General features: G+C 39.6%; 1 protein-coding gene across 21 annotated transcripts in view; it reads left to right on the top strand.

Annotated features, from left to right (window-relative positions):
• SVIL (supervillin) overlaps positions 1–24,866 on the top strand; it is a 143,849-nt gene extending 118,983 nt beyond the window's left edge. For 17 of the 21 annotated variants that reach the window (XM_075492547.1, XM_075492555.1, XM_075492552.1 and 14 more), the window contains 21 exons: positions 1,599–1,749; positions 4,451–4,540; positions 4,623–4,709; positions 5,793–5,970; positions 6,248–6,420; positions 7,668–7,823; positions 8,573–8,709; positions 9,218–9,365; positions 9,488–9,633; positions 10,505–10,680; positions 10,781–10,925; positions 11,260–11,536; positions 13,444–13,595; positions 14,789–14,894; positions 15,721–15,928; positions 16,601–16,734; positions 17,411–17,566; positions 17,971–18,114; positions 22,345–22,466; positions 23,303–23,458; positions 23,584–24,866. In XM_075492547.1, coding sequence (XP_075348662.1) covers positions 1,599–1,749; positions 4,451–4,540; positions 4,623–4,709; positions 5,793–5,970; positions 6,248–6,420; positions 7,668–7,823; positions 8,573–8,709; positions 9,218–9,365; positions 9,488–9,633; positions 10,505–10,680; positions 10,781–10,925; positions 11,260–11,536; positions 13,444–13,595; positions 14,789–14,894; positions 15,721–15,928; positions 16,601–16,734; positions 17,411–17,566; positions 17,971–18,114; positions 22,345–22,466; positions 23,303–23,458; positions 23,584–23,670 — 3,129 coding nt within the window. In that variant the 3' untranslated portion in view covers positions 23,671–24,866. Of the gene's footprint in view, positions 1–1,598; positions 1,750–4,450; positions 4,541–4,622; positions 4,710–5,792; positions 5,971–6,247; positions 6,421–7,667; positions 7,824–8,572; positions 8,710–9,217; positions 9,366–9,487; positions 9,634–10,504; positions 10,681–10,780; positions 10,926–11,259; positions 11,537–13,443; positions 13,596–14,788; positions 14,895–15,720; positions 15,929–16,600; positions 16,735–17,410; positions 17,567–17,970; positions 18,115–18,771; positions 20,009–22,344; positions 22,467–23,302; positions 23,459–23,583 lie in introns of those variants that run through there. The other 4 variants (XM_075492554.1, XM_075492541.1, XM_075492535.1 and 1 more) reach the window with 2 other exon arrangements.
• Positions 24,867–26,112: the final 1,246 nt, after the last annotated feature.

Here is a 26,112-nt window from a genome sequence, read left to right as displayed (position 1 = left end):
GGGTTTTTTTTTCTACCAGCTATTCATCCCAGAGGTGCCTGTGCTTCAGACATTGGAATGGGTAGAGACTGGGAGAAGAGAACAGAGATTACTTCCAGTGTTTTTATTTAAAGTATTCAGATGCTTTTACAGAAGAGGAAGCAATATTGAATAGACTTGCATCTTGTTATTTCTGTTGAACACTTTGGAGTTCTAGGGAAAAATCAGAGGTTTTTATCTTGATTATCATGACTTGCAGTCATAGTGTCTGGCTGCCCAGCTATCTTTCCTAATAAATTGAGAGCAAGCATTAACTGCAGAAGCCTGCAGAGGTACATGGAACCAGAGGAAATAGTGGAGGGCTCCCATGTCCTAGTCCTTGTACAAGGCACTTCTTGGCTTGTCTTTACTCTTCTGGCTGATGAATACTGTTCCTGCTAAATGCTGAAAGCTACGAAATCTCTATTTCAGTGTGTGCTCTGCAGTCACAAGAGTTTTCATATAAAGTGACCGATTTATTTAGTCTGTTTGATTTTAAGAAAATAAATAAATAAGAATATCTGGGTTTATATCTCTTCCTTGTATCTTGAAACGGAGAAGAGTGTTTACTTTATGTTCACAAGCTTTTGGGTCCTTTTTCATTTCCCCTCTGTGGTTGTATGAGCTAGAGCTGTGATAAACCTTTAGATGTTCTGTGTTTTTTCAATTCTAGCAGCCAGGTTGGGAAGAAAAATGTCAAATGGCACACAACGTGGAAGTAATTTTAGAGTTGACAGTCCCATGCACTGAAAATACTTTTATACTTGATTTCTATGCAGTATAATCCCCGAAATGTTGCTACTTTTTTAAGATAAGTGCATTGAAGCAATATTTCTTTGGCCTGACCTAGCTACAGCAGAATATGTAAATTCAGCTTCTTTCCCATTTAACGTACAGTCATCAATCCTTTGTGTTAGGAGGGCACTAAGATACTTAGTGCTCCTAGCTGCTTCTAATCACTGAAGCTGTTGAACTAAAAAAAAAAGAAGAAAAAGGGACATGATTACAGTCATTGGAAAAATATTCAGTAGAGCAAGCTGACATAGGAACTAAAGTGAACAGCCTCTGGAGAGATAAGGCTGCTAATTCTGCCTGGAGAATTGAGTTACTGGAAGAGAGTGATCCAGAAATCACAAACTGAAGTTACGCTTCTTCATTGTTATTCCCTGCGCCACCTGCAGATTTGCACACTTGAAAACATCTGCTGAAAGGCAGTTTAGTGGTCTCACTAGTGTAGCAAGTCATGCTTCAAAAGAACAAAGTCTGGAAAATTATATTCATATGCAGACTAAATGGTTTGCTTTGCTTAGAGGGATGCCATTTGCCTTGGCTGGTAGTTTCAAGAAAAGGTCAAAGAGCATAGACCAAAGCCTTATCTTCACAGTGTAATGGGGCAGCAAGACAATGAAGCTTCTCAGGGCCAGCGTCACTAAGTTGTGTCTGTGACTTTCCTTTAGTAAGTAGCTTGTTTTCCTGTTCTCTTCCCTCTACAGCTAGCAGTTGAAATGTTCAGCCAGTCCTTTGCTATATCCTGGTCAGTTTATTTTTTAAACATCTCTTTCTCTTCCCCACCAAAAAAGCAGAGAATGGCAGATAACCAGGAGAGTCAGATGACCATTGAAGAAAGGAAACACCTGATTACAGCTCGAGAAGAAGCCTGGAAGTCCAAGGGTAAAGGAGCAGCCAATGACTCCACACAGTTCACGGTAGCTGGCCGAATGGTAAAAAAAGGTCAGTGATGAAATGATCCTAATATAAATAAGCCACTACTTATCTGTCTAGTCAAAATAAAGTCAAGCTAAAGTTATGCAGAAACAGTATCCATGTTTAGCAAGAGGAGGACTGTTTATCTTCAACTGAGTATCATGTCATGAGGCTGTTCGCTCTAGCTTCTTGTGGCTGTTGGTATTGATCCATTTTGTTCTGCACTGTTGCACTACCATCCAGTTACTACTGGGCTCTGTCTGACTGGTGGTAGTCAATCACTTGAACAGTCATATGTTTAGTTTTTCCTTCTAATACAACCCAGAGGGCACAGTTGGATTATTCTTTCTTATTTATTCTTCCTTTGAAAAGCCAGGTGCACTGTCTAGAGACAAGTTGTGAAATTTAGTCGTTGCTATTACTGGCACTTTCCCTCCTCCTAGGATCACTGGGAATATTTAGCAAACACGTGTTATTTTTATGAATGCTGTTCTGGACAACAACTTGAAGTGTTGTGTTTGGCTGAAGAAATCACTGAACGGATTTCTGCATGGAACCAGGGAGTAGAAATGACAAGGGAGCAATGTTGACATGTTTGGGATCTCTTGAATTCAGTCACTGTTTCCAGATGCAATCATTCTTCTGAAGCGGACAGGAGTCTCTGAAGGCTATGCATGGTAGAAATATAGTTGTTCATGCAGCGTGCCTGGGAAGATGATAGCTTTGGGAAGAAGGCACCTAAACTGATCTCTTGTGATTAATGAATACTAAATTTTGTTTTGTTGTAGGAACATGGTTATTAAACACAACAACAGTGAACCTTGAGTTAAATGGCAACCACCAAAAAAAAAATCATTGTGGGGTGAGGGCAGTATTGCAACAGGGAGTAACTCCATTTGCAATCCAAGTCACGTTCTGTTGGCAGATAAACAGATATGTGGTATTAGGAATTACATGTATTAGTAACATATTTTAGCTGCTGCTTACATTGTTTTGCTGCTAGAAACGCCAGTGGTCAGTGTTTAAAGACTAACCTATTTTGGAGGGTCGCCAAGAAAAAACGTTCAGTTGTCCACAGACTGCTTTTTTTGAGTTTGGTTTTTTTTTTTCTTTTTTTTTTCCCCAAATAGATTGGTCTTTGGAAAGGAATAGCAGGTGATAGCATTTGCTGTTCTTAATGGGAAAAGAAAAATACCTTGAAACAATCTCTTTAGGTGCTGTGATCATTCTTTTGGAGAAGCAAAGTAATCCAGTGACAGTGGCATTGACAAAAGTAGCCCAAGTGGGATTTTATTCAGATGTGTGCTATTTTTGTTGCCTAAAAGAATAAATTATCATGATGAGTTTTTAATTTAAGAGATGATGAGAAAGCAATGCAAAATTAAATCCTTGTTATATACCTGTGCACAGATGCTGTATTTTAATTGCTTCTTATGGCTGCAAATTTTTCAGTCCTAATTGGAGGGTGATCCTTTACTAATATTGGAAGCGGTTTTCAATGTGGTCTTGTGGATTAAGTCCTGGGAGAGCTGCTTAAGAGCTGTGTCCTCTCAAATACGTCTTGATGAAGGCTTTACCAGTTGACTTAAACCTGCTGGAATTTTGAGTCTTTTAGGTAACAGGGGAAAAAAAATGTTTGTGGAAAAGCTACTCGATTATATTCTAAATCTATCTTGGTGTTTGACAGTTAGGACTTGCTAGGAGTTACAGCAAAGATAGTGGAAATGTGGTTAGTATATATTGTCCCAGACCAATATTGGTTTTATCTGATCAAAATAACTAAAGGCTTGAACTTATGTGGCTCAGTAATTAGTAAGCTATGACTAAGTGGAAAATAGAGGAAAGTTTAAATGTCAGTTTCCCTATTTACTGAAAGTCTAGGCAACAAGAGGTAATAGATGCAATTCTTTGCTTCAGTATGCTTTTCTACCTAATTAAAAACATGAAACCTATACAGTGCCATTTCTTTTACTGGAGCAATGAAGATTCACATGAAAAGAACTAAACAAAAATAATCCTATTTTACCCACTGGGTCCAGAATGAATTGCTTCATGATAGTTACTGAAAAGGAGGGAGGAGAGTACAACAAAAGGAGGGAGTAGTGCTTGATATGGTGGGGACTCTGACTTCCATTTCTACTTGCATTTCCACGTGTTCTTAAAACGCAACAGGGCCCAAGAATTACTGCTTAATCCAGGGACAGCATTCACAGGTCAGATGCATCCTGCTATGTGTATTAATAGAGATGGGTTTAAATTAAAAAAGGTGAGGGGGTGGTGGTGGTGAAGGTGCCAAGCAAGATCTTGGTAGTTTCCCTGCTAACCATATCTTTTTGTTCAGAACAGTTGCATGATTTTAAAATGTGGCTTGTGGTAGAATTGGAGTCCAAAATGTAGACCAAGTGAACTGCTGCTACCTTGAAAACAAGCAAAATGACTGTATTTAAGAGAAAGCATGTATCTTTGGTAGCTTGCTTACAGACACTTGGAAACAAAGCTTTGTTCTTGTGAACGGGACAGTTTCTGAGGCTGCTGTTGATTTAAGGAGCAGGCAGGGCAGTACACTCTGCCATCCCTAATACAACAGTTGTGGAGGCTAGGGAAGTATGAGGGACTGTAGGAAGTGGCCAGGCTCGTCTGCTTTCCCTAAATCGCTTGCCTTGTCATTGTTGTTGGAAACGTGGGCTGACCGAGGACTGCATTTCCTATGTTCTGTGTTCTTATGCAGGCCTGGCTTCTCCAAGTGCGCTAACACCAGTAGCATCCCCTTTCAGTAACCGGCAGAAGTCTACTACTCCAGTTACAAAGCCCTTGGAAGGTAAGGAATAAAAATGGCTGAAATACGTTCAGGCTTTTTTACTTCCTGTCAATTAACAAGTTTTACTTTCTGCTTTGCTTAGAAATTGAAGCCAGGCCTGATATGCAGTTGGAATCAGATATGAAGCTTGACAAGTTGGAGTCGTTCTTGGGAAGGCTGAATAACAAAGGTTGGTAGAGTTACCAAAAGTGGCAATGTTATCCACTCTCCAACTTCAGTAAATCACTTAAAGTACCTCTTAGTTAAAATATCTGGTAACAGAAACTGACTATTTCTGTGTTCAGACTGTGCTTACCGATCACACAGTTTATTTTTGTGATTCAGTCTTTGCTAAATTTTAACAAAAAAGCCTTATGCTATTGTATTACAAATGTACAATAGAATAAATCGCAAATGCCAAAATAACTTTCTTCTTTCTCTACACACAATGTACACATTCTTCTTGAGAGCAAAATTTCTTAAAACCACACAGCCAGTCTGAACCATATTGTCATATACAGTGAAACAGCTTTAAATGTAGTTTAGTCTTAATTAAAATCAAGATAGCACACTAAGCTGCTCCCAAGCACAATTCATTCACCGTCCTGCTTTTTTGAAAACCGACTCTCTGTAGCAACTCATACAGTTTCCTTGTACAGCTTGTAGGCTACTTGTAAAGCTGTCTAGAGTTCTCTGGTGTTTCCATCTCGTATATCTCTCCTCCATTTGTAAGACAAAAATCCTTTTGTAATTTGTAGAGCATCAAATACCATAAACAAACGTATTCACATTTCAGCAGAGGAGGCACTATTGTGCCATACTCACTAGTCTGAAGTAGTGACTTTTCCACTTGTAGTTCTAGTAGATCTTTTCAAAGGAAGGAACTATGTGGTTGGAGGCAAGATGGAATATACAAAACCATAAAACGCTTATATCATCCTACCAAAACAACTCATTTTTGATAGTGCCTAACTTCTTATTCAGCTGTATTTCCCAACCATTTTGTAATAAAGTTTATTGCATATGAGTAGCAGTTACACTCCATTTTTATTATTCTTTTCCAACAGACTTTTCTACCATCTCTGCTTCAAATTCCATCAATTAAAAAAAAAAAAAAAAAAAAACACACCAAACAAACAACAAAAACCAAAACACCACCACTACCCCAAAAAAACTCCACCCCAACAACTACCAAACAAGCCATGTTTACCTGTTCTAGAGTTAGAAACTCTAGTATGATTATTTATTGGGTGAGGTGTTTTTTTTCCTGCAGTTGCTGGGATGCAAGAGACAGTGCTGACAGTTACAGGAAAATCTGTGAAAGAGGTGATGAAGCTGGATGATGATGAAACGTTTTCCAGATTTTATCGCCATGTGGATTTCCCTTCCTCCTCAGTGCCTTTGGACCTTGATGAGGACTTTGATGCCATCTTTGATCCTTATGCGCCAAAGTACGAACTATTCCTTTCTCCCCCCTCGCCCCCATTATGAATGCAGACATAGGGGCAGTGGTCAAAATGTTCAGCTTTAAGTCATCTTGTAGATATTTTAGTACAGGGCATGTCCATTTCTTCTACACATTTCTGAAATCACTCTTCTGCCTGAATCAAGGAACTGATCCTGATTTCCTAAGAAATGTCACACCCAAAATCAAAGCAATTCTCTTGTCATTAGATGATTCTGACTAGGAAAATTAACTGATTATTATAAACTCTGCTTGTTTTCCAGGTTAATATCTTCTGTAGCAGAGCACAAACGTGCAGTTAGGCCTACGCGCAGAGTCCAGTCCTCAAGAAACCCCCTGAAAATGCTGGCAGCAAGAGAAGATATTCTTCATGAATATACTGAACAAAGACTGAATGTTGCCTTCATGGAGTCAAAGCGAATGAAAGTAGAAAAAAGTAAGCTAACCAGATGATTTGTACAAGACACTGTCTTGCTACTTTAATTAAAAAAAAAAAATCCCAACATAAAATCAACTGAAGGAATGGAACGTATTCTCTGAGAGGCAATAAATTGATTGAGGTATCAGGTTGAATGTAGACTGTCTAGGAGGTGTGGAGAGAACGGCATTTGTGACTTCCTTAGGGAAGGCTACCTACAGCCGCCTCCTGTGCGTAGGTTTAATTATTTATTTTTGGCACAGTCCCCTTGTGTGGAGAGAGAGTGAGTGCCACTGTGCCTGCAGGGTGAGCACAGGAGATGAAGGAAAGCAGATGTAGCATTATGTTACGCTGGGGGAAAGAGGTAGCAAGAATAGATAAACTTTTGTTCAGGTACACTGGCCTCAATTTTGGGTCCTAGTTTTCTCTCAGAAACTGGAATTAGCCTTCTTGACTCTGAAATATTAATTTCCATAAAGGATCAGTGCTCTGTGGCAGGGCTTTGTGTTTTACTTGTGGCTTGGCTTTCTCCTGACAACCAGACAGACAGCAAGAGACGTTATTGTAAAATTTATTCAAAGGTTTATTGAGCCACTTTTACCATTGTGGGTACAAGTTTTCCTTATTACATTTGAATAAAGGGAGATTATCTTTAAGCGTTGCCTGTATTAATGAAAACACTAATTATATGTGTAATACTTTGTTGCCTTCAATGAGAAGCATTTCCCCGAGTTATAAATTCATAAAGTGCTTTGTCTTTGAGAAATAAGCAAAAGTAGCCAAGAATTTAGGCTTTAATTTTACAGTAAAACGTGGCTAAGACTTTGAAATGTAGATGTCTGTTGCATCACACTGGCTGAGGTAAATTTGAAGGGAATTTCAGTTAATTAGCCTTGGCTACTCTGCTGTCTTTTATCACTAATCTGTTATAAGGCATTGAAGATCTACACAGTACTTCACAAAACATTGGGTAAGACATGTTTCCTAGCAAAGCTGGTATTTCTGCCAAATAACGTAATTCTGACACTGACAGTTTACTCTTGGATAATACTAGAAACTTAGGCACTACTAAACCCACAAAGCTTTTGGGCTAGCAGTTAATCTGAGTTCAACCTGGTTTTGCTGTTGCTATTGAGAAGGAGGAAAACTGGAAATAATGGGGGGAAATAATTTTTTTTTTAATGTGACAACCAATTTTTTTTATAATTTTGTCCTTTTTTGGTTTTTTTTGTGTGTGTTTTCTTCAACTTCTTTCTATGTACAAGTGTCTACAAACTCAAATTTCTCAGAAGTAGCACTTGCTGGCTTGGCAAGCAAAGAGAACTTCAGCAACGTTAGCCTGCGGAGTGTTAATTTAACAGAGCAAAACTCTAACAACAGTGCTGTGCCATACAAGAAGCTAATGCTGCTGCAAATTAAAGGTATCCTGGAACTGCTTTTATTTTCCATACATAATAGGCTGAATGTAACATACAGGAGTTGCTACCACAGTTGGATGCTTAGCTTGTTCTAGATCTCCAGCTCGAGACCTATGTCCAAAACCTAAAAGAATAAGTGAGAACTGTGTGACAAATGCAAAACCTTACAAATAGGTTTGCATTGTGGCCACTGGTGCGTGTTTCCCAAGGAGAAAACAGAATATTTTGGGAATTGTAGTTATCTCCTGTGGAAATTTTTGAACTGTCCCATTCGTCCAGTGCTCAGTGGAAGTGATGTGACAGTGTTCTTGCTCCACTTCCCCTTACAGTGTGTAGTAATGTATCTGATTCTGCAAAATAATAGCTACTTTTTTGGCAAAGTAAAATTCTTAAAACTTTTTACTGCCTACAGAAACTATGCCATAGTTTCACTTAAGCAACTCTAAAGGATTCTGATATTTGGCTGCTCTCTGCCATTTACTTAATTCATTTCTCTCCAGAAGGACACCAAGTTGTTAAAGCAGGAACAGGAAATAATAGAAATATTAGTTGATAGGAGGCAATGTTTTTTTTGTTTCCTGTGAGTAAACCCTTTTTCCATAGTAGTAGTCTTTTAATTCTTCTTTAACAGTCTGTTTCCATATATTTTGCTAAATGTGCTGGCATTGTTTGTATTTCATTCAAAACAAATTGGATCTTGGCATTTGATAGCAGCAGTCAAAGGAATATAATTAGCTTTGTTTTCTCTTTAGGAAGAAGACATGTTCAAACAAGATTAGTTGAACCAAGGGCCTCGTCACTGAACAGCGGAGACTGTTTCCTGTTGTTAACTCCACATTTCTGTTTCTTATGGGTAGGAGAGTTTGCAAATGTCATAGAAAAAGCAAAGGTTAGTATTAGTTGGGGGTTTTTATTATTTATTTTTAGAACTGTCACAGTGTATGTCTCTTTGTAATTGAGCTTTGGTGCCAGTTGTCTCAAATTGGCATGTAACTGATAGTGACAGGTAGATATGCAGGATTCCTGTAAATATGTTTTCGCTTGTGCACTGAATGAATGCTGACATAGGAGCGTGTAGGTTGTGAAGCTGCAAGAGAAAAGAGGATATCCTCAGGAAACAGATTTGCACTCAAACAAAAAATAGTCTGAATTGCAGGATGTCCTTTTTATTCCCATGTTCATTAAGATCAAGTCTTGTTTTAAGGCAAATGAAAGAATGAATGTATTTCTGTAACATTTTCTCTAGTATCTGTTTATTTAGTGCAACAAATAATAACCTTTTCTCCTGCTATTTGCTCTATTATATCCTATCTACTTTTGCCTTCTCCCTGAACAAGATACGCACAAGTATTCCAAAGACTTAAGCAATGCTGTTCACATAACTGTTAATCTCTTAGGCTTCAGAACTTGCAACTTTAATTCAGACAAAGAGGGAACTTGGCTGTAGAGCTTCTCATGTACAGACTATAGAAGAAGGAATAAATACCCATACTCATGCAGCCAAAGACTTTTGGAAACTCCTTGGTGGACAGACAAATTACCAGTGTAAGCATTCTTACAATTATAGTATCTGGTATTTTATCACAGTAAAATAGTTGAGTGGGTTCTCTTTACTAAAGATAGTTGGATGTTAACATTTTATTATTTTTTACAATCTTTTCCTTAAGCTGCTGGAAGTCCTGAAGAAGATGAAATGTATGAAGCTGCAATAATAGAAACAAATTGCATTTACCGCCTCGTAGAGGATAAACTTATTCCTGAGGATGACTACTGGGGAAAGATGCCAAAATGTACCCTGCTACAACCAAAAGAGGTATTGTGCCACTTACTGCTCCTGTGGTAAGTGCAGGAACATACCGCTGATAATGACTTTCAGTAACTGCACATGCTTATGAAGAGGCTCACTGAAAATCAGATCCTCTGTGTTTCTGAAAAGCTTCTGAACACTTTGCTGTCTAGAGTGTGCTGCAGGTCTCAAGAAATTAGATCATGTTATCTCTGAAGTGAAATACTATTTTAGGAAGTGTAAATCTTTTTGTCAACAGTGGCTCACTCCAAAGTCATGAAGTGCGAAACAGGTAGCACGTCAGAAAAACAAAACAAAACAAAAAAACTGTTGTCCCTTTCAAGCACTTTTATTTCTGTTCTTAGCAGACCTTTCCCTTTCAAACAACCATTTCACTCATCTAAGTAGGAATGAGAGCAGATTTCCAAAATAAAGACACAATGCATTTTCTTGAAAGTATTCAAGTTGCTGCCTGCTTGCTGAGCCAGTTACCCATGCTGTATGTTGTCAGCCTTCCCCAGCTGCAGGATAAAGCATAGGTCTAAATGTCAGTGAAAGCTGCTGTAACTGGACAGCAATCAGTCCTGCAACAGAATCAGGTTTTTAGTAATAAGAGTTCTCTAATCTGCTAGTGACCTAGCTACCACCTAAAGATACACCTCATAGCATTCCCCATACTTGCTTCCAGTCATCCTCAACAATTAGACATCACAGTGCAGACCACTGCCCTGGCCTTACTTGCATTGCAGTGCTAGTTGTTAGTGTCACTGCAGAAACTCAGATATTTGGAGGCGTTTGTGTTCAATGCACTGTCGGTTTCCAGCACTAGGAAACCAGAGGATCAGGGTATCACCTAACCTAATGGTAGGTTGTCTTTTTGTTTTGGTTTGGTTTTTAGGTGCTGGTGTTTGATTTTGGCAGTGAAGTATATGTATGGCATGGAAAGGAAGTTACTTTAGCGCAAAGAAAAGTGGCATTCCAGCTGGCAAAACACTTGTGGAATGGCACCTTTGACTACTCCAATTGTGACATAAATCCTCTGGACCCAGGGGAATGCAATCCCCTCATACCCAGGTATCAAAACTCGAGTTCAGTCTCATTGCAGAAACTTAGTTTTCTTGCCCTTATTTCACAGTGTTTCATTTGATTCTATTTCTTCTTTTCCCTTGTACAGAAAGGGACAAGGACGCCCAGACTGGGCTGTGTTTGGCAGACTCACAGAACATAACGAGACCATACTGTTCAAAGAAAAATTTCTTGATTGGACAGAGCTGAAGAAACTCAATGAGAAGAATTCTAGTGAATCCCTTCATCAGAAGGTGCATATAATAAGCATGCTAGGTATTTCAAACTAGATGACCTAGCTGGGATGGAAGCCAGGGAAGCTTGTTCTCAAGGATCCAGAGCACTTCCTTTATCTTGTGGGCTTTGACCTAGGGGTCAGAACATCACCACCTACAGTGAACCCACAGAGTTGCTTTATATTAGTGCCAGGCAGCTCAATGAATACTGCCAAGGTGGCTTTGACAAGGCATCAAATGATGACAAGATATTAAAGTACTGAAATATGCAGGAGTCAAACTGTTTGAGTGGATCTGTGGGTAAGAAGAAAAAAGCTATGCTCAAAGAAATCTCTTCTGTGTTTTTTGACAGGAAGAATCCAGATCTGACTCTAAACCATATGATGTCATGCTAATGGTAGCTGTGCCCCAAACGACTGTAGGCACAGTCTTGGATGGAATGAATATCGGCCGGGGCTATGGACTTGTAGAAGGAGAAGATGGGAGGCAGTTTGAAATTATCACTGCATCTGTGGATGTCTGGCACATCCTGGAATTCGATTATAGTAGACTGCCTAAGCAAAGCATAGGGCAGTTCCATGAGGGAGACACATATGTGGTGAAGTGGAAGTACATGGTGAGCACTACAGGTTAGTGAACAATTCCATTTCATCCTGCTGAAACATGGAGAAGTGCAGCTGAAACTGCTGCTGTTAGAGGTGAGATCCAGAGCTAGACTTCCTTGGATGTGAAACAGTTTTAAAGGTTAGAAATGCTAATTTAGCCTTCCTAGGCCATTAAGAAGTTGAGCTTATTATTTTATTCTGTTTAAAAGAAAGCATAAAAAAAAAAAAAGCTGTAGTTATTTTTCATACATCAAATCTAATACTGTCCATCTCTGCTTTTACCCAACAGTGGTGTTTTACATGTTCACGGGACAGCTTATTAAGCCAGAATTGTGCCCACAGCTTAACACCAAAATAACTAGGCAGCTGGACTAATGACAGTGATCTGAATGTCTTGCAACAGAGGTAGGCTTAGCAACAAGGGAAGCCTTTGCTTGGTAATGGAGAACAGTAACAATGACAGGAAAAGCCCTTGCCAACTCATTGCCCTTGCTGTCCTTTTGGTGTTTCTGGAAACCCTTTGCTATGGGTTTCAGTCTCAAGTGGAAAACTTTAGCAGTGTTCTGACAAAGAGCCTGAGAGCAGCAGGTAGGTCTTGAGAATCAGTCAGCTCGGTACGCTCATTGGAACTCTCCCTTCTGGCACTAAACTAAGAATAGGTGGCTTTTGTGGTAAGTAAAATAGAAATAGTCTAAAAATCATTGTTCCAAATAGGAAAATATTAAAATTGGTTGAAAGCAGTATAACAGCTATACAGCTTCAGGGTTTTTGCCAAAAAATGTAGGTAGGTCTTATTCAGGATCGTTGAGATCAGATACTGGCAAATCCAAGAAAAATACAAAAGCTTGTAAGTCTTGGGAGAAGTGGGTAACACTAACACTGAACTGTAAACAGACTCCTAATCAAAATGGATGAAAATATATTCCATCACTCCAAACCAGAATAAATTTTATGGAGGAGGCAGTACTTTTATGGGCTGAATGTACAGATAAGAGTAAAACCCATAAATTTTAGAAGTGGCTAGTGGTTTGAGTATTCTCAGCTTGAAAAAAACAGGATGCTTTTTCCTAAGTATTTCAGTTGGATGCTGCTCAGCACTGCTGAAATCAAGGCAGAAGTTTTAATTTTTTTTTTTTTTTTAAGAATCTGGTTTAAAGCTCTTGGGTTTTTTTAAATCTTTGATGTAATTATATCTGTTTACTCTTTCCAGTGAATACTGAATAAAATAATCCATAACTGGTTGTATTGTTGAACTTCACTTGCTGTAAACATTATTTGCTTATCGTAACAACTAAATACCAATCCTTTTTAAAAAAAAAAAAAAAGAGTTGTTACTAACCCACTTTCCAGACCAACATGAAATACTGACTTAATAAATAAATAAAGCTTACCTAATCCTAACTTTTTTATGACTGCAAAATACTGCTTTGGTGTTCTTTTGTTCTGTAGTTTTCCTTTCTAATATCACTTTACCAAGAAAGACTTTTCTTTTATGCCTGTACCTTTCTCAGCTGTTGCTGTTTCCAGTATCGCTCAGCAGCCAGCTACTCTCCTGCTGCCAAAGAACAGTGTGTAATGTGGAAAATGAGCCATAATGCACTCTTCTGGTAACATAACTGGACATACCATTTCACATGCAAATTGGCTCAAGTGATGTCAGTTATTTTTCTCCAGATAGTATCAGTTCTTTCTACATCTCTTTCTCTGGCCAACACAGGCATCTCTGCATGTGGGCTTACATCCACCTGATGAGACAATGCCAACTTTGCACGGGGATGTACTGGCTTGGAGACCTAATGTTCCTCCAATTGGACATTTTATCTTTCCTGTTCTGGATGGGATAGTGCTGAGCTGGCGGATGAGATTAAACCACGTGCTGTTTAAACCTATAGCCAGAGTACTTTCTTCAGCATGTGCTTTCTGTTTTGCAGTTGGAAGCAGACAAAAAGGAGAGCAACAAGTAAGAGCTGTTGGAAAAGAGAAATGCGTGTATTTCTTTTGGCAAGGAAGGCACTCCACAGTGAGTGAGAAAGGGACATCAGCACTGATGACAGTGGAACTTGATGAAGAGAGAGGAGCACAGGTGAGCTTCTTGCAGAACTAGGTGGCAGTCCTGGTAAGACTTGCCTGCCCAAGTAGCCAGTAACAGTAAATGTGGGTCATCTTTTTTGCCTCCTCTCTTTCTATAAAGGTTATCTTGCCAGTACAAATAGCCAGCCCTCAAAATTACTTTTGGCTTTATTCCAACTTCCAGAGACACATAAGCTCCTTTATGGATTGTCATTCCCAAATCCCACTTGTAAAGATGATGTTTCTGAGAATGGCTGAAGAAGAGTGTCTTCCCTCCTCTCCCTGCAGGAATAGGTGAAGCACAGTTAAGCAAATTTGTGCCTTCCCTTCCATACATGTTCAGATAACAGGACTGTCTTCCTAGTGCTGAGAACAGGAGAAGCACTTTCTGCCAGGCCAAGGCGTGAAAATACATTTTAAATTTTCAATTTGTTTACTCTGTAATTACGGAGTGGATTACCTTGTTTTGCAGAGATTCTAGCAACTGCAGATAGAGCTAGTTTGAAGCTCAAACAGAGGACAGGTTGGCTTTGTCTTTAGGTGGAGTTAGGCTTTGCTGTGGCTTGACTGTTAACCAGCACACAAGAAGGGAGATTTAAAGTTAGTTTCTCTACCTTGATAATGCTGTAATTTAGTTTTTTACAGCAGCGTAGACATGACCAGTAAGACAGGAGTTCATAGAGGAGATACACAAATACATTTGACCCAGTGTGTGGGATGCTGTGCAACATGGCTGATTTAACAATTGGCTATATCAGTTTCATAATCAAAATGCAATGTTTAATGAGCAAAGAACATGCATGTTGTCACGTAAACCAGTTTACAGAAAATTGTGAACCTATTTCAGTTCCTTCAGTATCTCATAATAGTTTCAAAGAATATCTGGCAAGATGGCCCAGTCCTGTAAAGAATTCAAATAATGGTTAAACTAATTTAAAGTTTATTTGGTATTCCTTATCCTCTGAAATTCTTGATTGTTGGATTCCAACTAGAGATTTCTTTTAATATGCAGGTCACATATGAAACCCATTGCACACTGATATACATGGTAATTTAAACAATAGTCAGCAGATGTAAAGTACAAGGAAAGCCATCTTCGTGGGTGGCCATAACTATATAACTTTTAGTAATCATAGAGACTAGTTTTCCTGAGTCTGTATACTTGCTTCATTTTTTTTAATGAAGAGTGGTGCTTTCAATTTCCAGGTACAAGTGCTTCAAGGGAAAGAACCGCCATGCTTCCTGCAGTGTTTCCAAGGAGGGATGATTGTGCATGCTGGAAGAAGGGAAGAGGAAGAAGAAAATGCACAAAGTAAATGACTGTTAGTTAAGAGCTTGTGCCCCAAAATCCTTTTTTACCTATTGTGAAGGGCTTTGAATTCAGTCTCAACTACCATACTCTGTAGAACAGAGAAATGAATGCCATGAAACCCATAACACAGCTTTGCCATGCTTTGTTTCAAGGTAGTTTTTCTTCTTTGAGCTTAGAATGGATTTTGTCACCCTAGAGCAAGCTGACTTTATTGTATTGATAGACATATAAATGGTTCTAGTTGTTTTTTAATTAAGCGAAGTGCCTGTTTGCTTTAAAATGTGTTCTCTTCTACATAGTCTGGGCAAAAGAGTATTTTTATGAGCAGTTCTCCTGCTCCAAGGAGAACTCTTGAGTTTTTGTTACCCATTCATTACTTTTTGCAACATATTCCTTGAATGCTGCAGTTGAGGTAGGAGAATTTCAGTGCAGGTGTAGCTTGGACATGTTCCAGTTCGCATCTGAATGTGACCCCCTGCGCCTAAGGTGCGTAGGGGAAGAGGATCTGAATAGAAGGACTACTGTATTTGTTTCCATTTTTTTCCTGTATGAAACAGCAGAAACTTGACTCTTCTGCTCTGTTAAGCTTTTCAGCTCTTAACACTTGTACTCTTGTAGCAAGGTTTCATAAGGCATCTTTTCTGCAACAGGGTTTCTCAAGTAGTGTTAGCCAAACCTGTTGCTTAGCTAGTTTATTCTGTGACAATATGGGCATGCGATATGTGAAATACATGCAGTATGAGAACAGCTGTTCCAGAGCAGAGGTCTTGAATTTTCAATCCCATGTGACTGTGTAATACTGCTGCACTGTTCCTGTCTGCTCCAGGTGACTGGAGGCTATATTGCGTGCGAGGAGAAGTTCCCAATGAAGGAAACTTACTTGAAGTAGCATGTCACTGCAGCAGCCTGCGTTCCCGGACATCCATGATTGTCCTCAATATAAATAAAGCTCTTATCTACCTGTGGCATGGCTGCAAAGCACAATCTCACACCAAGGATGTAGGAAGAACAGCAGCCAATAAAATAAAAGAACAGTGAGTGTCTGACCTATATTTTGGAGATGTTTATACAGGCTACCAATTTACTTAAAACAGTCTGCCTCAAAAAAAAGTTGAAATAAATAAAGCTGTCCTCTGAGTACAACTGCAGCATGTGCATGCTTGGTAAGGAGGAGGAATGACGGGTAGTTGATTCGGTGGAGTGGGGAAAACACATGTTCTGTAATCAATTTCACTTAAGGTCAAATGCACTTATTCTTCCTACTGTACTAGTTACAGTTCCAAAAAAACAGTCTCCTTCCATTTGGAGGGAGATGCTCAGTACCTGAATAGCAAACTAAATCCCAGTTGATAGGAGGATTAGAATCAAGCCTTGTGAATAAGGAAGAGGAAATGAATTTGGGAAAGCATGTGAGGAGGACAGCAGTAGTTCCAAAAACAGGCAGTGAGAATCCCTAGTGAGAGCTCCTGTGAGCATCTCCTCCACTCTGGGTATATGATCAGAAACGGTATGAGAATGGTTGCTGAAATTCCATATCTTGTTTATTGATAATTTTTGTCATTTTCAAAAAGCCTATGTTGACATGAAATGTGCCACAAGCCTATAGGGTGCTTTTGGGTTCTGATAATGCGAGTGGCCAGCAGGTTTGTGTTAGCTGTGTTTGGGACAGGAAAGCTGGGTTCACTCTCTTTCTTTGTGTTTTGTAGATGTCCGCTGGAGGCAGGGCTGCACAGCAGCAGCAAGGTGACGATACATGAATGTGATGAAGGGTCAGAGCCCTTGGGATTCTGGGACGCATTAGGAAGGAGAGATCGAAAGGCCTATGATTGCATGTTGCAAGGTAGACCTGCATTTCTGGATTTGTCACTCACATCTTACTTTACTGGTCTACAGTACTGTGAGATTTAATGTAAAGCTTTTGAAGAACTTCTTGGTAGTTGAGATGATCCCTTCAGAGAGATGCTTCCAAAAATCTACTGAGTTAAGTAATACTGTTCTGGAAGGAAAGTGCTGGAAAATGAAGTGTTTCATTTTGTTCTCTCCCCCTTCTGCAGCCCCTCTGTATTCACGCAGCACAGAGCAACAGTTAACGCTGTTACCAACACAGTTTGCTTCTCTTCTGAAGGGTTTTAGGAGGCAGTTCTGCACGCATTCTTGTCCAGTCTTTGCTTTGAAACTGCCAACAAAGGTAGCAGGGGGATTGATTTACCACGTGGAAAATTTGTCAGCTAAAAAGTAAACTCTGAGATGGGCTTGCTTCACTTAAGCTGCAAAACAGCCAGTTATGAAATGGCTGATAGTAACTAGCCAGGATCAGATTCAAACTGATGGCAGCCAGCCTTTAGCTCAAGTTCTTCACAGCTGTTGCTAGTCCCGCAACACATCTGGTTGTCTGTCTTGATTTTTAAAAAAACAGAATTTACAGTCACTCTAAAAGTTGATTTTTTTATTTTTATTTTTTACATTAATCTCTGGCATTTTCTATTGGAAAACTTCTTAATTTTTGTTGTTTAAAGATCCTGGAAAGTTTAATTTCACCCCCCGCCTGTTCAGCCTCAGTAGTTCATCAGGAGAATTCTCAGCCACTGAGTACATTTACCCTTCAAGAGACCCTGCTGTCATCAATTCCATGCCATTCTTGCAAGAGGATCTTTACACTGCCCCGCAGCCAGGTATATGCTTTAAAATACTTAAGTAACAAGAAAACAGGTAACTATATCCTGCATTGGGCAGTGATTCAGTAACTGTAATCACTTTTAACTTGATTTATTGCAGGAAAATGTGTGCATGTGATGCTTATACAGCATTAAGCAATAACAGTAATTCTTCCATGATAAAGATGCTGAGAACTAATCAAACGTACATGTATCCCAAAAGCTTGCTATAAAAATACATTGTTTATATCAGAGAATCTGAGTTCAGCTGAGGCTCAGCTGGATGAATAACAAAAAGGGGTTGGTAAGCTTTGAAATGACCCTGTCCTGATGCTGACAAGCATGTAAGACTGGGGTCATTTAGGGGATTCCCAGAACTAATAGGTGGCTGATGAGGGGTTTGTTATTTTTTGGCTGTGTAGCACTGTTCCTTGTTGACAATCACCATGAAGTGTACCTGTGGCAAGGCTGGTGGCCTGTGGAAAACAAAATCGCTGGATCAGCTCGAATCAGGTGGGCCACAGACAGGAAATGCGCCATGGAGACAGTGCTCCAGTACTGCAAAGGTAACAGATTGCTGTGCCTGGCTGTTCTGAGTGTGTCATACCTTTCCATGCCTTACTGTCCCACGTTGAAAGGTACTTGGGTGCTTCCCCAATGCCATTGATAAACATAAGTGTATTTGAAGATACATTCTCCACTCTTTCTTAGTAAACCATTTGTGTAGTAATGGCATTGTTCCCAAATTGCCAAGATACTCTGCTGACTCAGTTCTCAGAGGAAAGGCTTTATTTCTCTTCTGTGCCCCCACTGTGGGAGAATAGTTCAGTCATTAGATCCTTAAAAGTGAATTCCGAGAACACAGCCTCTTAAACCTGAATGCTTTCTGTCTAGCTCCTTTTAGATTTCATAAGCTTCTGTGTATCAAAAGACCAAATGAAGATACTTTTTGCTGATGTAACTGGGTTTTGATTTAGTGAGGGAGGTGGAAAGATGTTGAAGATTGAGAACAAGTCTCACACGGAAACAGGTGGTCATTGGAAATGCTGTAGCACAGAGCTGAGGCTCTGTGCTCATTCCTACAAGGCAGAGTTACTGCCCCTCAGTGTGCAGTGATTCAAGCTGCAATTGATGATCATGTAAGACTACACTGACCAGATTATTTTCTACACTAGTAGAGTTTCCTTGAGACACCGTAATGTTTTCCTCTTGCTTCATCTAAGGTTATGTGAGGCTGGGAACAGACGTTGCATCTTCTGATGGAGGATGAATGAAGAAAGGCGTGGGATTACTATCCAGGAAAGAGGGCATGAGTAACAGCCATGCGTTCTATTAGTTCAGAGCAGTTTCCCACTGTGAGTAAGTCACTAGGGCTTACTTGGTGCAAACTATCCCCTCTTGCAAGGAAAGCCTGATCGCTTATAGACCTTCAGACCTCATGATGCCACTGATTTCTTCTGTAGCAAATAAACTTCACAACTTGGGACACAGCTGGTGGTATCTGTTATCTTCTGCCATAGATATTGGTATATTTGAAGAGGGAAAGTGATACCCTTGTTGGATTCCCCCCTTATGAGGATAAGCCAGTCTCTCCTTCCCAATCTGCAGGTCAAATAGAAGTAAGAGCAAGTGTTGTGTTTCTACGCAGTTGTCCCCTGTCACTGAAGGGAGGTGGTAACACCTTGCAGGAGACAGCTGAAAACCAGTACTGGGACACTGAAACATGACCTTTATTGAACTGCATTATTGCTCTACAAGGTTCATCCTCTGGTGTCCCTGGCACTGCCCTGCCAAACAGCAGCATTTGTTTAGGAATGGGGTGCTAAAGACAGGGCAGTAATTGCAAGAGTCTTTGGCAGTGACTGCTGAATTCCTAAAGAGGAGGCCAGTTACTTGTTCTCCACCACCCCCACCCCCAGTTTTTGCAAGTCAGAGGATTGATAAGATTCATTTCTTTGAAATCATTCCATACAATGTGCTTCACAGCAGAAGTGAATGTCAGCATAGAAGAACAGAGCCCCATGCAATGAAGTGCCCAGAGTTGCTCAACAGGCTAGTGAGAGAGATGGAAGTAAGATCTCAGTCTCGGTGTTCCTGATGCAGTGCTGTAATCTTCTGGTAATGAAAATCATGTTTTCTGGCCCCAACAGAGATGGAATCAGATACACATGCTGAGGTTTGGATACTTTTCCAGATTTCTTGAACTTCGAGTTCGATGATGGGAAAAGGGATTAATACCTTCTGCACTGAATTGAATTTGCTGCATCTGAGTTTGATGCACAGTGGAAGGCTCTTCAGTGACTCCTTATGGGTCTGAAGTTTAGCACATGTATCATAGGACAAGTTTTTTTGCTGGGTGCTCACTTCTTTACCGCTGGCCATGACTTTGCAGCAGTTGTGGCTTCATCCTCTTTGCCATGGGGAAGTTCTCAAGAGCTTTGGGCTGTGTGGTTGGATAGGTACAGAGCAAGTTTGTTACTATTAAAAACTGATTCTCCTTGTACTATTTCTATGCTAAAAGTGATACGAACTTCTTTAGCAGCTTTTTTTTACTGTTCAAACTATGCTGTTCTGGTGGTCTGTCACTTTCATGATCTGGGATTCTATCAACCGCTTCAAAATTTCATTGCATCAAGCTGTCAGGGCTGACTAGCTCTTATGTGTTGTTACTTATCAAGGTGGAGAAATTGAATTTCAGGAGATACCAATGTTGCTGCAATTATTTTGACTACCAGATTACAATTGAGTGATCAGAAGCATTAAAATGCTTTTCTCTTATTTTTCTCTCTCTCCATTTCTTTCCTCATCTATGTCCCTTTCCTCCCCTCCCCCCCTCTTTTTTTTTTCTTTTCCTGGCTTGCAGTGTTTAACTGCATGATGGTATGAAAGAGATTGATTAGCAACTCTGGATATCCCTTGAATATACCTAGCAGTTCTCCTTGTGCATAAATCTTATTTAACTTGTCAAAATGTCTTGAAAGTTTTTCTGTGGTTTTATCTGCTAAATCAGCAGTCTGGAGAGCTGAGCTGCAGACCGCTAGGAGAGGGAAGAATCTGTTTGCCCTTCAGTGATTCTTAGTGAGGAGAGCAGCTTGTGCTGAGGGCAGAGTTCATGCAGTGAAAATGTTTCTCCACTTACACAGACAAATTCATCTTACCTGTACTGGAACATTATCAAATGCCACTCTCCTTTTATTTCTTGGCTGAATTACTGAGAGTGGAGCAGCGCAACTAGAGCAGGTTCACATGTTTTTAAATGCAAAGTTTTTAAGTGCTTGTCGAATCATTCATGGTAGAATGAACGAATAAACCACAGTGAAAATATGTGGAAGAGAAGGCCTAAAATCAAGTATTCAAATGATAAATCTCCTGTCTAAATTGTATAGTTAAAGCACTCACATTCTAATATGGTTGTTAGACTACTCCACAGAGCTTTTATTTCTAGTATTCAGTTTCTTGTGAACATATTCTCTCTAATCAGTTTGCTCCCAACATCTGATGTAAAGCCAAACCTGTAATGTTCAGGTTTTGCAAACCTGATGGAACAATGATGTCCAGCCAGGCTCTCCATTTGCATTCAGCACAGATGTTGCATCAGTTCCCTGGGGTGCTCCTCAGCAATGGGGAGGAGAGGGGGCTGTGTTCTTTTAGACCCGCCTGCCTGACAGCCCACATGCATCAAGTGCAGGTAGGGACTACAGTAAAAAACAGGGTCTTCTGTCATGGATTTATATGCTCTGGAGGAAATCTTAGTGCACTAAAGATGCTCTGAGATTGAATATGGGGAGTAACAGAATTTTGCAAGAAGCAGTTTTAGGGAAGCTACAGCCCTCAGAAGTGAGGTGGTGTCATGTTGCTGTACTAGTTTCACCTGATTCTGGACTTGGCAACATCTTCAGCTTTTCCATTGCCTATCTGGAAGAAAGATTTGATTAGACTGAGTTGTTTGAATCCAAGTAAGATGAAGGTACAATATTTTTTTGAATGATAGCTCCTGCCAGTCCCTGACAGCCTGTCTACCTCTTTCCAATAATATCTGGAGTTTATCAGTGCTTTTGAATCCTTGGGGAATTAAATCATTCAACCAATAGGGCCTTTATTCACCAGTACTTGGCATAATGACTTTAACGACTTAATCTGATATGGCATCACTCCTAGGCAGGGTTATGTCCATGTCCTGTATAGTGTGCACACATACATGTTTTAAAGAAGCAGGGCTGTCTTTGAGAATCATCAGTAGTTACCATCTAGCTATTGCAATGCCTCTGTTAACTTTCAGATCACATTCCTTTGAATTTGTAGTAACAAAATGATTGTGTTAGACCTCAGTATCCCAAGTAAGAACAGTTTAAACATTCTCACTAAGCCTCCAAGCTTAAGGTGCTGTCAGGACACTTCTGCTGAGCATACCAGAAGGTTTCATTTACCTGAATTTGGCTAATTTCGGACCATCACACTCTACTTACTCTATTCTACCTCTATATTTGTAAGATAAGGAATACATTGTGTTAGAAAGTAACTGTGGGGGATTTTCAGCATACATGGTTTGATCTTTGTGGTCAGATACAGTAAAAGGCAGATTTAAAAATACTGAAAAACTAAAAGGTGCTATACTACATTAAAAAAACATCCTGGTGAAATTTATTCCTACTGCCTTAAATTACTTCAGCTTTTCAGGAAAGAATCAGTTAAACATGCTTACGAGGTAGCTTTGGATAGTGGGTGACATTGCAAAGTATGGTACCGTTTGTAATTTCTCCTTTTTATTTTTTTTTCTATTTTTTCACTGTTTTTAGGAAAAAATGTAAAGAAGCCCCCAAAATCCTATCTAATTCATGCTGGCCTAGAGCCTCTGACCTTCACTAATATGTTCCCAAGTTGGGAACACAGGGAAGACATCGCAGAGATCACAGAAATGGTAAATCTTTTCATTGCACATACTGTTTCCTACTGCTAGTAATTGTGTCTTGTGTTGTCAGTAACATTGCTTGTTTGTGCTGTCAAGCCCCAAAATCCAGAGGATGAACTTACAAAGAAAGTACAGTTCAGAAGTCTGCACAGGAAAAAAAAAATAACAACATAGCTAAATTCTGACTGGGTGTGTGGATATCAGAGGCATTCCTGCTTGTTTTTTCATGTAACTTCTCATATTCTTTTTTGTTAAAAACAGGAGGAAAGTGTTAACTGAATCATCTCTTAGAAAGAGATGTGCTAGAGTTTAGCAGAACAACTGTTTCAGTCACGTGGAAACAGGCAGCAACGTGTGCCGTTCTGGTCTGTCCTCCAGGCTCAAAGTGCAGGGGAGCAAAATGTTCCACAAAGGATCAGCTGGCTCCAAGAGCTCCAGCATTGACTTCCCCACCTAGGAAGTAAAGTCACAGCCAAACTACATGTGATGGCTTTAAAAGCCTTCAGTGAAGGGACATCTCGAGGCAAATGAGACTTTCTGCTTTCTAAGTTTTCTGCAGCCATCCATAGTGGAAAATGCTGGCTTCATGACTAAACACAGAATTCAGCCTTAAACTTGAGATCCTGAGAGTACAGGATGCCCTTCTGTTAAGTGCAGACCCTTTTTTAGCTGTGAAATTGTTGTAGGGCAGGGCTGTTTGCCTATGTGCAGACCTGGATGTCTAGCTTTGTGCTCCATGGGCCAGGCAGTGCAGGTTGATCCCATGCCATCTGCAGACTGCAATGGGAGCAGTTGGTGGTTTCAGCATTGTGATCCTGTTCTCCCTTTTCCTTTCCTCCCTACAGGATGCTGACGTTTCTAATCAGATAATCCTTGTAGAGGACGTGCTGGCCAAGCTGTGTAAAACGGTGTATCCACTAGCAGATCTCTTAGCTAGGCCTCTACCTGAGGGAGTTGATCCACTGAAGCTTGAAATTTATCTTTCAGATGAGGACTTTGAGGTAAGGAGAGAATAGGTGCACTGTTACTCTTCACAGCGCGGTTAGACACACATGCACACTCATTTGACAGTTTTGCTACTTAGAAGTATTTTTACTAATGGCATATCTTCTCCTTTTAAATGCAGGTTGCATTAGAGATGACAAGAGAAGAGTACAATGCACTGCCATCTTGGAAGCAGGTTAATCTGAAGAAGGCAAAAGGACTTTTCTAAGTTGTGTTTATTGGAGTGAGTACTAAAGGGATATCTGTTTTCACTTCCTATGCCCTTTAGAAGAATTGTACCCCACATTTACAGAATAAATAGAAATAATCTGAAGTTATTAGTGACTACCTATCTGGAGGTGTGTAATATTATAAAAGGCCAAGAGAACTCTTTGGAAATGGAATTCAGTTTTGACTCTTAAAGGTAATGTGTTTAAGCTCGGCTCTCCTATGCACTTAAACAGTAGTTTCTTGAGCTACTGCTGCAGGTGTCCTTTGGCTATATACAGTACTTGCCATTTTTTGTTTTGAAGAAGTTCTCTTTGTAAAGTGTTATTTTGTTAGTTTGTGGATTACAAAGAATTTATATTTATATAAACACATAGAACAAGTATGTATTTAACAATGCAATATATATTCACTTTCAAGACTTTCATGTCAAAAGTACAGAAAAGTAGCTGGATGGCAGTTGCTTGTACTGAATTAGCTATACCACCAATATGTATCTCCTACGCATTCTGAAAAGTTTCTCTTTGCAATAGTTTATGAATTGTCCTCAGTGCTGCTTCAGGTGCTAAACTGAACAAAGCATTTGTATTTATAGCATGGATTTCTTGAGAAACTATGCGAATCAACCTTTATACTTTATTATCCAAAAATGTATAGTGCCTTGTTTTTTGTGTACAGTTTATATACAAAAAAAAAAAGATTGGTCTGCATTTTGAAGATGGCTTAGAATGGTCTCCTATGTTACTTTTATAATAGTAGAAATAAAAACATCTCAGTTTCTAATACTTGTTGTAAACATTAAACATGTCTTTTGTGATATAAGAACCGAAAGTAAAAGCTTCTGAATAAACTCTTAGCGATGCTCTGACTTGTCATTATTTTGTACTGTAATCTGTAACAAGTCATTGGAACCTTCCATAAAATGGTATTTTATCAAAATATTTTAACCTTAGATATCTGCAGGTGTTGTACAGTTATAATTTGAGAAGCAGATAATGTAGAAAATAATCAATGTATCAGATAAAATTAGGCTGTGCAACACTTTAATGGTGAACGTTAGAACAGTCACACAACTCCTGTATCCTTTGGGTTGCCCTGTTTTATACATGAAACCAAAATTATTATGCTGGTTTTCAAACTTTGAAAAAATCTTTTCAACCTTTGTGCAATTGCAAGTAAAACTTGAACTGAAAACGAGTATGGCATTGTGTCCATTCTTTCAATAAGCACAAACTTTTTCATTCAGCTAATTAGGACGTTGAATAGAGTAATCAAGTAAAAATTTGCTGCTGTTTGAAATGTTTTTCAGTCATTTGGCATTTCTGTTAACAACTTGTGTGGTTCCCCTCGGGTAGCCTACTGGATTTCACATTTTCATTCCCGCTAGCATAAGTTTCCTTCTGCTGTGCAGCCATTCAGAATTCTTCCAGCCTAGGTAAAAAGTGATCACCTGCAGTGGTGCCTGTTGCTGCTCTTGTCATTCTCCTAGGCCCAGGGAAATGAAGTAGGATCTTTTAATGTGTGAGGTGTAGATTTCATCAAGATCTGCAGCAAATATTGCTCCATAGTTAAAATTAATCTTGTTTTGACAGATCAGTTAATAGGTTGTAAGGTAGCCTTTAAGTAAATAAAGCAAAAGCCTAGAAATACGCAAGTACTATTCACCTGACCTGAGATATTACAGGTGAATTTTCAGCACTGGTGCATTTCCTTTCATTACTGGTTTCTGTCAAGAACTGGAATTAAATAACCCAAGAAAAGGGTAGCAACAGTATTCAGAGCCAGGATACTTCTTACATAGCCTCCAGCAAAAAGATGTTTAGATGTCTTATAGTTCCTTACAGGTCCTCAGCTACGTCTTCTGCAAGGGGGACACTCTTAGTTTGAAAATGCAGGGCTTTATAGCAACAAGTTTATTTTTCAAGCACTGAGAGGTTTCCAAAGTCACTGCTGTATTCATCTAAGTATTTTTGCACCCATATATTCTCCTCTTTCACCCTCTCTGGTGATAAAATCAAGCAGGAATTAAGTTTTGTTTATTCATGTTCAGTCTGTACTGTGGGGGTAGCAGGTTCCTCTGTTTTGATTTTTCTCAGAGAGCTGATTTGCATAGCATGATTGACCTTGTTTTTCCCTCTGGCAGGGTAGTATCATTTGCTTTTGTTTTTTTTGAAAATGCCATCAGTCCTCCAAGTGCTACTGAAGGGCAACATGCACCCACCCTTAAAGCCTTTAGGATCTCAGCTAAAAGACAAGACAAGCCGGCACAGGGACCTGCAGCCAGTGAAACATAATTCAGTGTTGTCAGCTCTCGGAGTTACAGTAATTTTTACACAATTTGGTATCTCATGTCTCAGTTCCAGGAACCGGGACACAGAACCCAACTTCCTACTTAAGTGCTTTGCTCCTAACGTTGCCTAGGAAAACTGCAAGGTTTTGCAGA

The sequence above is a fragment of the Mycteria americana genome, chromosome 2 (genome assembly GCF_035582795.1).
Source record: "Mycteria americana isolate JAX WOST 10 ecotype Jacksonville Zoo and Gardens chromosome 2, USCA_MyAme_1.0, whole genome shotgun sequence".
Classification (NCBI taxonomy): domain Eukaryota; kingdom Metazoa; phylum Chordata; class Aves; order Ciconiiformes; family Ciconiidae; genus Mycteria; species Mycteria americana.
Note: the sequence above shows the minus strand (reverse complement) of the source record. Positions and strands in the feature narration are given on the sequence as shown.